The sequence below is a fragment of the Cyrtonyx montezumae genome, unplaced genomic scaffold (assembly GCF_038088225.1).
Source record: "Cyrtonyx montezumae isolate F1298 unplaced genomic scaffold, pur_monq_1.0 scaffold_3, whole genome shotgun sequence".
NCBI lineage: Eukaryota > Metazoa > Chordata > Aves > Galliformes > Odontophoridae > Cyrtonyx > Cyrtonyx montezumae.
The window spans coordinates 43,729,916-43,743,826 of record NW_027072034.1 but is presented as its reverse complement, the minus strand read 5'-3'; the positions used below and the strand labels follow the sequence as shown (position 1 = coordinate 43,743,826).

At 36.2% G+C, this 13,911-nt stretch overlaps 1 protein-coding gene across 2 annotated transcripts in view; it reads right to left on the bottom strand.

Moving 5' to 3' along the window:
• GLRA2 (glycine receptor alpha 2) overlaps positions 1-13,911 on the bottom strand; it is a 126,095-nt gene that overhangs the window by 68,325 nt on the left and 43,859 nt on the right. For both annotated transcript variants that reach the window (XM_065741390.1, XM_065741391.1), the window contains exon 7: positions 12,672-12,886. In XM_065741390.1, coding sequence (XP_065597462.1) covers positions 12,672-12,886 — 215 coding nt within the window. The remainder of the gene's footprint in view (positions 1-12,671; positions 12,887-13,911) is intronic.

The following is a 13,911-nucleotide window of genomic DNA, read 5'->3' as shown; positions in this document are numbered from 1 at the left end:
GAATGGAAAAAATCATTACAATTGAAAAAAGTGTACTTAGAAGGCAGGTACCTTGAAGGAAAATGAACACCAATCCAGGAAACACAAAGAAAAGTGTCATACGGATGAAACGGTGGTAGAACTATGAACAATGACAACGAGAGTATAATTAGGACTACTGGGTACTTTCAAACGAAATGCTTCTGAAGAAAGCACAGTACTAGATCATTCACATGTAAGTGGAGTGACTGTGCCTCACTCCAAAAGTGGTTCTGAAAAGGGGAATGACAACAGAGCATCAGATATGCAAAACTGTTAGTAAAAGGTGAATATGACTGTTCAGTCTATAAACAGAACAGGGAGGAGGAGGAAAGCTATATTAAGGGCTTCCACAGTAGTGTAGTTATGGTTGCTATATTTAATATTATATGTTGTCACAATGAAGAAGAAGCAAGGTTGAAAGCTGAAGAAAACATTTTACAAGTGAGAGACATAAGAAACTCAGTCTATATGATTTATCAAACAAACAAACAAACAAACAAAAGATAACACAAGATTGCTCACTTTCATCTTAAATGAGAACAGACATTGGGTCTGAGAAGACTTTGTAGACCAAAACAGAAATGCACAGCAAGAAACACTCTCTCGAAGGTAAAGCAAGAGCATCCACAGTCTCTAAATATATTTATCTTAAACAGTGGCTCCCCAGTGGCTGAAAATAAACATCCAAGCATCATTTTCAAAACAAGGCTGGGCTCCATTCTTTAAAATATCCTTGAGCCAAGTATACAGCATTTGTAGAACCCAGCAATTATATTTCAAAAAAACACACACACCTAAATGGTTATCTTAGATGGTTGTTCTGTCACTTTTACCTTCTGAACTTGGAAATGAAAAAAACGTGATTTCTAGAACTCCATAAACCATATCTAAACAGAAACAACTGGTAACTTGTAGTTTCACATACTGGCTACAGCAGGCATGGCAGAAGATCACTAACAGGCAGAGTGATATTGTTCAGAACATGTCAGTACATGAGCCTACTGCTATGGCTGAAGTAAAGTTTTAATTAGAGCAGTTTTCTTCTGAAGCCTTAATATTAATTAATATTACTAAATAAACTTGAAAAGTGCCTACCAGTATCTTACAAAATGATAGATCTGAATGAATGTGGTTTTCCCTTCCTTGGGATTTTTAAGATTTTAGAAACGTCTTCTGAATTAGAATAAAAATGAAAATGTAAAAAAAGTCACAAATCACAAATTTTGTTTTATTAAGCTACATCAGCTGAACCACTTTCATCATTTCCATGCTCATGTCACACTTATGTGATATTTTTAGATTGGTAAGTTTTTGATTTCCAAGTAACAAGGCAGTTTCAAAATGAAAAAAATATGCTGTGGATAAATCCAGCAGTGGTCATTGGAAGTCAGCAGCAATCACTTGGAAAACTTTTAAGTACCTTCAGCATAGCTTCAAGGGATATACATATATATATTTAAACAGAAGTCAGTTCCACTGAGAATATGCCCAATCCCATCTAAAATGCATATCACTGCTGGAGCACAGACCTAATACAATGTATACGACATAGACAAAGAGGAACAGGGAAGATAGGTATGTTTTCTTGAAGGTGAAAATATCTCAATTTAGTTTTAGCTAAAGATATTATCACTGAAAATTCATTTTCATTCTCTCTTCAAGGTGAATTTCAGTTGTCTTTTAGAATGACTTCTCAGACAATTATGAATTAAAAAAAAAATTCATGAGGCCAATGTATAGCACAGGCAAGAACATATTTTAAAAGCCTGTTTCAGAGATGACAGAAAAAGGATCCGGACTAGAGAAGTTTGCATTCTGTGATCAGAAGCTGCATTTCAGGCTGCCTTTTCTTAAATAAGATGGAAGCACATCTGGAATAAGTCAAGCATCATTGTGGAAATCATGAACGAAACTGGTCAAATGGCTTTCCACAAGGTGCATTGCTCACGTTCAGGCAATCACCCATATTTTAATTAGATGTGTATTTCAATTTTGGAAAGGCTTTTACTCACAGATGTAAGAAGCTAATCAACTCTTACCACTGCACTCACTGAGACCTCTTTACCTTCAAAAAATTCAACATGAAATCCTTCACAAATATACAGTCTTGCTGTGTCTTCCTCATGTGTTAGCAAAAACTTTCTGACTGGTTGCAAAACATCTGTCTCTTGTTCCAGTTGATGTAGAAAGAGATAAGAGGTCACCTCTAAACATGGTATTTGGCATATAATACTTCTAGTTCAAACAATGTCAGGTTTATTCCCTTTCTAATGGAGCACTGGAGTACTGTAAGAAGTAAAAACATATCACTTCTTTATCAAAAAGATAATGTTACTTGTAAATCAACACTGCACCATTATTAGTCAATGAAAAAGATACCAACTTTAGAGAGAATAATTTAGTGAGATTAATTAACCAATTAAGAGAATAGTTATGCATTATTCTTCCCAGTTGCTAGATGGGACAGATGAAGAAAACAAGATGTAAAAAAGACCACATTGCTATTTTGTGAAACATAAAAGCAAGGTTATCTTTGCTTTCATATCCAGGGATAGATATATATGCATACGTAATTTGCTCTGTGCTGTTTTCTTTGAGGCATAACCCTCAAAGTCATCTTTGACTTTGGGGAGCCTTGGTAAGAAATAACAGCAGCAGTAATATCTGAGTTTCTAAATGTTTCAATTAAAGTCATTCTCAATGACAGCATTTCGTTTTCATTCTGATTCTGATTCTGCAAGGAGATTCGGGAGAGAGTGGAACAGCCAACATCTTGTAAAATAAATCCTGTCAGACAACTACAGCTTCTTTCAAAAGCATCCAAACAATTTGATTGTTTGGGAAAGCAGCAAAATGCACTGTCCTACTCTAAGAGTTTTTATCATAATCCTGACATTTGGATTTCTTAAGTTCCTTAACTGTGTTTTTTTCCTTCCCAATCTTAAAATTTAATCCGCTTTTTGATTCACAGAGCACACTCAGTCAACAAAGATCAGGAATATGTTACTCTCATTGCTGTTAGTGAACTTCAACATGGAAAATTAAGAGGTGTTTATAAGTTGCTTATGCCCCATAAATAGACAGGCATCGGTACCTCCTGACTGCAGATACATTTTAAATGTAGCTCTGTTCATCATATTTAAGTACAAAAGTCCATACATTTTATGATTTATTGATTGCCATTAAACACAAAAAAGATCATGTTCTTCTGCAGAACAGAGATTAAAAAATGAAATCATTTATATCAATTAAAAACTTTAAATGATTTTTTAATGTCTTAGCAGACCATTTTTCATAAATGTTTTCTCCTGCATTTGACAGATACTGATATGTTTTCATTATAATAGTGTCCTTATTGATAATTATTTATAATATAACCTGCACTATTACTGCTATGAGAACATGTAGAGACAAACATTCATTATATGCTGTCTCTTCTTCCTAACTTTGGTAGGATAGGGAGAAACAAAACACTACCTACTTCTCACAAACAGGTATGTCTAACGCTGGGTAAAGCTACTGTGGATAAAAGCTCTGCTCTCACACTCTCTGGTCTTTGAGATAAGACATTCCAATTAACCCTTCTAGGCTTCTAGTAAGAAGAAATAAGGAGAAGAGGCTACCTCATCAAGGTTTTTAACTTTACTACTAAGGATCTGTGAATAATGACGTATTCTAGCATGCAAAACTGTATTTCTATGCTTTAAAAACAAATTATACACTTCCCTTGCCAGTGGCTAGTTTAAAATTGTTTCATTTCAAAAGCTGATATTACCATGACAAAGAATAGTGTACCTCACTACTTGCAAATTAAAGTCATAGTCTCATATATCACAGGTGTAAAAAGAAGACACTAAGTCATTTAATCCCCCACTCCTGCAGAGGTTTTTCGCATCCGTGAAGTAGAATCATAGCCTCATTGAGGTTGGAAAAGATCTCTAAGGTCATCTAGTCCAAACATCAGTCCATCCTTACCACTGCGTTCACTATGTCCCTCAGTGCCACATCTACATAGTTCTTGAACACCCCCAGGGACAGTGACTCCACCATCTCCCTGGGCAGCCTGTGCCACTGCCTCACCACTCTTTTGGAGAAGAAATGTTTCCTAATGTCCTAATGTTTTGGTTTTTTTTTCAAATAGAAACATTTCCCAAAGGAAAGATTGACCTTTCATTCGAGCTTTTACAGTCACACTACAATAGAAGAAAACTTTGGGAGACTAAGAAGTCAATGGCCCAGCAAAAATACAGCAGCATGTAGTTTGAGGTCATGTTCAGACTGAATGGTACACAGGGTCCAGGAGACCAACAACACTGTTTCAAATTGAATTCTAACAGAAGATTTTCATAAGCAGTACTTCTAGATGATCTAATAGAGTTAAGGCTTGAGGTGATCTGAAATGAATGAACCACAGTTGTGCATGTCACTGCCTCAGAGCAGGCTTGCAGTGCTTATCTGTGTGAAAGAGCAGCACTGTACACTCCTCAGAGAGTTGCTAAAAGCTGCTAGAAGGTCCTGGGGGGTACAGGAACAAAGCTGGAGAGCCCCTGCTCCATACCAAGGTTATGAAACAACCAGCAGAGTGATGCACGCAGCAACTCCAGCTCTTCTCTGATGCATGAAACTGGCACTGCTCAACACCAGCCCTCCCAGATGACTGCATTATAAAACCTCCCCAGGAAGTGCCAGGAGTACTCAAACTATATCCCAGAGGTATTCTAACACATTGCATATTTCTTTCTGTCACGCATGTTGGTAACTCCTGTTTTTGTAGTACAGTAAATACCGCTGTCTTCACAATACAGGAAAGTAAATTATGAAGTTTAGATTAGTACAAAGGAAAAAGTGACTGATTTAATCAGTCTTTTATTTTTGACCTTCACAGAGTAAAATCTGTTATTGAACTTAATGCATTAATATTTATTCAGTCAGTATCTCCATGTCTGCCTTTGCCCAGAATCATAGGCCACACAAACTTTACTAGAAATGATATATAAGCACTTCAAGACCTAGGGATTGACCAGTACATCTTTTCTCTGTGGCCAAGAGAAAGAGAGTTATGTGTTTTTTTCCAGGTGCTCTGGGTAACATCTAGATCCTTCTTCCTCATGCTACTCTCACAAGAAACACAAGTGCTGCTGTTTTTGTCTTCTTAGCCTTGCAGAAGTCCCCAGTCTTTGGTTTCACAGAATTGGAAATCGCTGTGGAATGGAACAAAAATTTTCTTCCAATGAAGAATGCATGATCACAGCACACGTATCTGTGCCAACACTCATCCACCTGTAGCTTTAATTGAGGTACTTCTCCCAGTGAAGTTGCAACTTCATAGGCTGACCATGTAAGTATCTACCTGGATCTCAAAGGAGCAAGTTTTGGAGGAAGGGATAGTGTCCTTTACAAACTGACATGGGTGGAAGAAGCAGAGAATTTTCATCAGACCCAAGGAGTTATTATCAATCTGAGATTAGCATGTCCACTTTCTGGTATATCACCTCCTTGTATCACATCTTCCCCTGCAGTTCACACTTCCTCTTGCATTCAAGCACAAACAAATATATATTGAGAAAGAAACTATTGATATGAAAATATAAGTGGAAAGAAGAAAGAAAAATGACATGAAAATGTAGGAGAGTATCAGAAAACACTTCTTTTGAGCCACAAGGTGTGAGTAGGTCTTTTTAAACAATTTGACAGGAATTTATAGTATTCTGTAGGATTTACTTTTTTTGTACACAGGACTGTATTTTAGGGACTATAAGTCACAGCAAGCGAACACATACTATTGTATGGCTGTTGTTTTACTTTTGAACATTTATTTTGATGAAAAAGAGCTTCAGTCTATGTGAGTTCTTTTGTTAAATAGTACAGAATACATCTTTGCATCCAAATTCAAATACTGTATGGAATAACAAAGGATATTGAAAATACTGTCTGAATACAAGATTTAATTTCATCCAGTTTTGCCTAGCTTGGAAAAAAAAGAAAAAGAAAAAAAGAAGGATAGCTAAAGAAGCTTTTATGATTCTCTTAATATACATAAAAGAAGGAAGAATATATATTATACAGTAAGGCTATAATGGAGAGAGAACAGAAAGTTGTAAAAGAACATTGCAAATGAACAAGTTAAGTGATTTCCATGTAGACACATGATTGAAGAGCAGATCCTCATTTTTAGCTGACTATGCAGCCTGACTTCCAAAGAACTTAGATAGCATGAAACATTTTATTGCAGGGAAGAAAACTGACAGCCATTAGATTGTTAGACTAGATAATAGAAAGAAATTCCTACTGTGAGGGTCGTGAAGCACTGGAACAGGTTACCCAGGAGGTTGTGGATGATCCCACCCTGGAAGCATTCAAGGCCAGGCTGGATGGGGCTTTGAGCAATATGGTTTAGTGGGAGGTATCCCTGCCTATCACAGAGTGTTTGGAACTAGATGATCCTAAATTTTCCTTGCAACCCAAACCATTCTATGATTCTTTGTCCTCTGAGAACTTCTTTCTAAATCCACTCAAGATCCTCAAACAAATTTCTCAAAAGTGGAAATTTGTTTGCAGTTTCCCCATCAGTAACAATAAATATGTGACATAAAGCAGGCAAATTAAATACCATGGCACTGTTTTAAGACTATCAGGCATCCAACAGGATTGAGTAAATAACTAATAAGGTTGGCTTAATTGTTTAAGCTGTAAGTCAAGCACTCAGACACTCATATGAGCCAAGAACCAATTAACATATCTCATGATCATTTAATTACTCCTGAATTTCCTCCTCAGATCCTGAAACTAGAGAAAAACGACCTGTTAAAAGCCACTTCCATTCAGTTTATTATTGTTTCTTAATATACTGCTGCACCAAAACGTGTTGTTGTTTTTTTTTACATGAAAATGTAAGCTATCCCCATAGACTGCAACAGAACAGAATAATATAATTTCTAAGAAGAGCATCCATTCCTTTTTCTTTACTGTTAATTCTCCTAATTTGTTCCCCCACCTTTTTTTTTTTCTTTTTTTTCTTTTTCTATTAAGTCATTATTTTAACTTTACTTCAAAATAGAAGAAGTGATGTACTCTTGGAATTTCTTTACTTGATAACTTCTGGCATTCAACAAAGGAGAGGTTACTTTCTGAGACTCATCTGCCAGAAGCCAGAGAGTCTTGAAAAGACTCCAAAGACTCCAGAAATGCCAGGAATAGTGAACAACGTATAAAGCAACAATTTACTGCCAAAGGTAATGGACTTCATTGCCTTTGGTTTCACAGGTCTCTGCACCTATTAGAATACAGTGCTTTTATTACAATTGGTAATGCACTCAGTGATCTGAAGCAAAAAGAAGTGAATGGAAGGCCTCCCAGTGGTTTCAGAGAGTTTTGAATGATATTTTGTTCTACACCGATTGCTGCCTAGGGAAGGAACATGCATTCATAAAGTACTACTTATTAAAGTAACACAATGCAAACATGATACAACTTCATTAAATGAAGCTGCTTTCATTTACTTGACTTAAAGTATCCTCAGATGTTTTGCTTTTTGGCATAAAAAGTAATTCACTTTCTTGGACTGTTGTTGCTACTGTTGGTTTATATATGTGTTTTAAGAAGAAAGCAATTTGAAAAATATCCAATTACTAGCATTGCAGAGAACTTATTCTTCCCAATGCTTTTTAAATGAAATTGTTTAAAATTCTTGAATCTGTTGACTCAACAAAAGGGAAGCTGCTTAAAAATAAACAGAATAGAAAGAGAATAGTTACCCAATGCTCTGAACAAAGAAGATACTTTCTCATATTTCTCACCAATTTTATTCTTACTATACAAATGTGCTCCCCGTTACTCAGAGAGCTTATACACTTCTGGGAGTACAAAAAAATGCAAGAGCTTATTCTTAATCTCTTTTGTGATGCCCAGAAGTTATTCAGATCATGCTCTGAAAAATTCAGGCCCCTGTGTTTATGCAGTGAGTCAGGTACTTCCAGAAAACATGGTATTCAAGCATGTGCAGAATATTGCATGGATGTGTGGCAGATTTCTTTGCAGAGATGAAATCCAGTCAGAGCTTAGATGCAAGGTAATTCCAGGGATCATACACAGGATTTGCATACAAAGCTTGGACTTTCTCTAGGGCCTCATTGTGAACACACAGCCAAGTTGATAACCACCATCCAGGAGTTCTACTCATCTGGTCAATCAGCAAAAGTTACTGCAGAAACGTTAATCTAGCCAGATTTTGCAGTGGAAAATGATGGTGTGAACAGAGGAATCCAGACACAGACTATCAGATATGAGAAAGGCTTATAAATGTGAATTTGGAGGAAGAGGAATTGATTGGAGGAACCACGTCACTTTTGATCAGTGTTCCTGGTTTTCTCAGCATTGGATTGATCAATTGGAGGGAAGATACTTAACCTTCTGCTTTCTGGATTAATTTATCACCCTCTAGCATGTTCAGTGATGGTAACTGGCCACGTGAAAACTCACCAGCTTTCTGTAATAAAGACAGAATAACCTGGTTTCTATAACAGAGTTTGAGACCATGGTAAATACTTCTCTGCAGCTATTCCTTGTATAGAAGATCAATATTTCATCCCTATGGAGGAAGCAGGACTTGACATTGTTCAATTTATGATAAAGAGTAGAAAAGAACATTTATGTTTTCTGAAACATGCACTGCAGCTGTTGCCTCCTACATCAGCAGCTATGTTGGGGCTCTAAACTCTTGGATGATTTATTTCTGTTTTTTGTAAGAAAGAAGTCAACTTTGTAGAGAAGTAAATGAAAAAAAAACCAAAAAAAAAAAAACAAACAACATACTGATTTCTTCACTAGTGTTCCGTTTTTATCAGAATTTGACCCTGTATATGTAGGCAGAATTACAAATACTTTGAAGATAATAACTCCACAGCAAGACTATGAAAATTTACTGGAGAAATATAATCACATTTCTTTTGAAAGAAGCTATCTAGATATTTCTCTTAAGTGTAGCAAACACAAACACCAGCTGGAATTACATAAGTTTCTGTAATATTAATGCCTCCAATTTATTTTCATGGGAAGTACAACAGCTGAAAAGAGTACAATAGTGCTATTTGACAAGGAAAATTCTCATATACAAAACACTATTTTTCAACATAATCACCACCATAAGCTATGCATTTTCACCACTGATGAACAAGAGCTGTCATGCCATGTCTGTAATGATTTGCACCATTGGAGGTGACCCACTGTCACTGTCAGCACTGCTGAAACACACCACCCACCCCTCACTATGCTCACATCCGCTGGTTGGACTCCAGAAACATTCAGCAAATATCAGTGAATGTCAATGGGTGTCAATTGTCTTCATGGAAGATTTCAACGATGCACCTTTGCTTCCATGTCAGATGCTGTCCTATCAGACTGCCTCTCTGCTGCCATTTATCACATGGCAACAACATGCAATGGGATATTGCTGGGAAATCCCAGCCTGTACTTTCATACCAACAACATCTGCCTCTGATGTTGTAGTTCAACATAATAAAGCAGGAGGCATTACTTTTGGAACCATCCTGTATTTTCATTCTCTCATTTTTTTTTTAGTTTCTTTCTTCTCATCAGTCTTGAATTCATGTTTATTTTCAGTATCTGAAAGCCTAAAGTCAGTGTTGCTGTGGCCTACCATTATGACAAACTGTGCATCAAAATGAATATTGGTTTTTAATATGGAAAATAGTGATTTCAAGCAAATAGAACTTATCATGTCGTCTCATGTGAAGGTTGAGAACAGTATGTAGGCAATTACTTCTAAAATGAACCACTTGCATCATTTAGATAGTAACTTGGAAACTGATAAAAAAAAAACAACCAACCCTAACTAGGATTCCTCTCTGCACAATTTTTCTTTTTTATTTTATTTTATTTTATTTTATTTTATTTTATTTTATTTTATTTTATTTTATTTTATTTTATTTTATTTTATTTTATTTTATTTTATTTTCTGTATGAAAAGGAATTATTCCTCATCAAAATTTGTAGATGTTGATTCTTTGCTTTTGTTTTATTTATTTGCTTATTTGTTTTTGTTAAAGTTCTAATAAAATAGCTAAGAATAAAGAAGAAAGAATACCCTTAATTTATCCACTTGGCATGAGCCAGTGGATAAATTAAAGAAAAATGTAAGTTCTATGAATATTTGTTAATTGTGTCAATAAGAATTGGGCACATGGAAGGATGGAGAAAAACACAACTCCTGTATTCAAATCTAACGCTGTTCTAACAAAGCACATCTGCATCTGTTTTTTCAGTACTCCTGCAAAAATAACCCTCCTGTCATGTCTGATTCTCTTAGATATTCATGCTTGGAGCAATTTTAAAATGAATGTTTTATTGACAGCCTAACTTCCTGCATCTTGGCAATATGTAGACAGGACTTAGATAAACACTGCTTTTAAAGAGCCATTTTGGGACTTCAGGTTCAGCACTGATTTGAAGCAATTATTTTCATATTTTTATTTCTAAATGCATTTCAGCTGGACAGGTTTTATTAAGAAATACAATTTTTATACTAAGCTAAGGATGGGGTTTTAAAATTGATGTGTTCTTACAATAGCAAAAGCAAGAAAAACTTTCTTCTTTTTGTAAGGAATGGGATACTGCTGACAGGGACCTATGTACAAACATGAGTATACTGCTTAAATATGCACAGAAAGCCTGTTTTGAAGCATATTGGTTCGTGTCAGTCCCCAGGTTTCTTCAGACACAGCTAGGTTAAATTCACACAGTGGCAATGCAACAAAGTGCAGCCTCGCTGATAAATGTGCTGGGCTCTCTGGTGGGGAACATGTTCTTAGTGTCTGTTTTCTGACAAAGGGACAGCAGAGGATCCTAGGAGAGGATGGGATAGGGCCAGAGTGTCACCTCTGACGGGTAAGATAAATCTATTTAATCTTGAAGCTAGAGAAGAACCTCTCCAGTAATCAAACTGCTACAGTCAACATATTCTGGATCTTTGCATTTCTTCTACTCAGCAGAAGCCCTGAAACTTATCAAGCAAGTGCTTTTCAAACCAAAAAAGGCAGAATTCAGAAAGGATAAATATTACATCTGGATCAAAGGCATCTAAAGGCATTTAGTCTTTCTAAAGCATTATCTTTATGAACATGCTATCATTGCAGAGCTTCTTGGCAGGGTATGTTTGCTCTGCTGGAAATGTGGGTGGAAAGCTTTACTACAGCGACTGTACCACTTCTAATTCTCAAGTCAGTTAAATTGGAAGAAAGCTGGAATACATCAGCATGGAACTGCGTTATGCCATGTAGACACAGTCTTCAGTGACTAAGAGCTTACTATCTACAGAGCCTGCAAGGCCCTTGCCAAGATTATCTCTTTGTTGACTTTCTTCTCTGAGTGTTCGCTTGGTAATATTGACTGAAGAAATGTTAAGAAATTATCCATTTGAAATTCTGTGTTAATATATGAAATATTTTTAGTTTTCATGGAAAATTATACACAGTTCCAAGTGAACAAGTGAAGCTGAACCAACTGTTGTAGTCACTAGATTTTTAAGTGATACTTTCTCATTACCAACAGAAGAGTAACACAATCTGTGCAGTTTTTAAAGTCGCTCTCTATATGCTCAATTTCAACCAATTACAGTATTTGAAGTGAGACTAGATATGATACTGAGGGTAAAGCAGAACAAAACACAACATGCCTTTTGGAATGGATCATATACTACATAAACATTCAACATTTGTGCTTTTGTTGCTGTTAGCACAGTTTTATGATCCCAGTCCTTGTGATTCTGGGAAGCTGTAATGAGGATTTTACAGGGATTATATCTCATGACTCCACAGACCATTGTTAACCAATCTACCTCCAAGTTCTCTTCCAGAAAACCTGAGCATGCAAAATAAATTCTGCTGGGAATGCTATTAACAGAACCATTAAAGATGTCCCCATGCTGAAAAGTGTTTTCATGTTGTCTAATCCAATAATATACTCTGTAATCTTTATTTCCATCTACAGCAGCTTCTCTGGGTTAAAAAGACCACAAAATTCAAGTGAGAGGATTTTTTTGTGGGTAGATTGGATAAAGGACATCAGGCATCACTTGAATAAGAACATGGACTGATTCTACCATGAAGCAGAAACAGATGTCAGCACATCTTCTCTGAAAAAATTCTCCACAGATAACTTCTAGGAGTATATATGTCACATATATGTATTTTATACATATGTATGTATATATATCCATCTGATTGAGAATCATATCAAGCCATGTCATGATACCTGGGAGTCCAGAAAAGACAAGGCAGAGTTTATAAAGTCCTCAGCCAGATAAAATGTCCAGTTTTCAGAAAAGTGGTTTCAGAAATCCAGTCAGGTACCTAAATACTTCAGAAAGTCTATACTCTCCATGCTGATGTCTAAGTGTCAAAGCTAGCTGTAACTCATTAAAATCCATAGCTTTGAGCACTCTGGTAATCCCATAAACCAACAGAAAACTCTAATCCAAATGCAAGAGTATTGCAATAGTTTAGCATCACACTGATACCACTTTCTCAGTAATTCTCACTAGACACATTCTTATATAGATCTTTAAAAACTTCAGAAGTACTATAGTTTTTCTTTGTAATAACAAACCAGTGGTACAAAACAATTTCCTCACTTACTTTTGGAAGGGAAGCTCTTGATCCTGAACTTTGAGTGGTCATTGTCAAAACTGTAGTGATACCCAGTGCAACTCTTGCTGGAGCAGCATCCATGTTGATCCAGAAAGAAACCCAGGACAAAATGACAATCAGCAGGCTAGGAATGTACATCTGGATTAAATAGTATCCCATCTGACGCTCCAAATGAAACTTGACTTCAATGCATGTAAACTTTCCTAGAACATGAAATTACTTTCATAAATGCTTTTTGCAGTTTTATCTTGCTTTCTGAATATTAACTACATGCGAAGCCTGTTTTATAACCTAGAGCTACAAGTCAGCCACTTGTTGTGCTCGAGAGTGGGAAGCACATGGAGTCCCTGAAACAGACTGTACTCAGTTCTTTACTTTAACTGAAAAAAGTATTTGTACAAAAAGAAAATATAATGCTGTTTTTCTTCTCAGAATTTAAAAAGATTTTGTTTTGCTCAAATACAAAGTTTAATGTTAAAAGATGACAGCATTCTGCTCTTTTAATTACATTAAGTAAAGCAAATATGTAATTAGACACACTGTAAAATGTTCGTCTTAAAGTCCTATGGTGGATTAAACTCCCTTTCATTCTGATCACATTGTTTACTTGTGTCTGTAGGTTACTTCTCATTCCAGAATCAATTCAAAGCTTACTTTCACCAAAAATCAAACTCCATGAATTCCCCAACAATATCTCGTGGGATGTAAGTGATTCTTCAAGCAATAAATACCTACTCTGCACTGGTAGAGGAGGACAGAAGCTAAGGCAGTACAGATAGCCATGGCATGGGGAATGCAATGCCCTGATCTGCAACACCTTGCCAGCCATTGAGTCAATCACTTTTTGCAGCTCTACAAATTGGTGTACCTTGGCTGGGGATTTGAATACGTGAAGACACTCACTCCAGGCTGACTAACCCAAATACAAGAATGCCTGTCATTTGTGGAACATCATACTATCTGTTTCGAAGACCCTCTGACATGTTTGTTGGTCAAAAGATGCACTGTTCCTTCCACATTCTTTGTGGGCGAAAGGAGATCTTTTCTTATTCTGTGTGATAAACACATACTTTTCTGCTTTTCTACAAAGCCGAATGGCAGGTTCAGATAGATGTGAGAGTTGGCACAAAGTACAACATAGTGGCAGTGTGGCAAATTGAGGAGAGAAAAACTGAATAATCTGACAAGACAGAAGCTGTGATACCAGTGACCTGACTTGTCATACCAA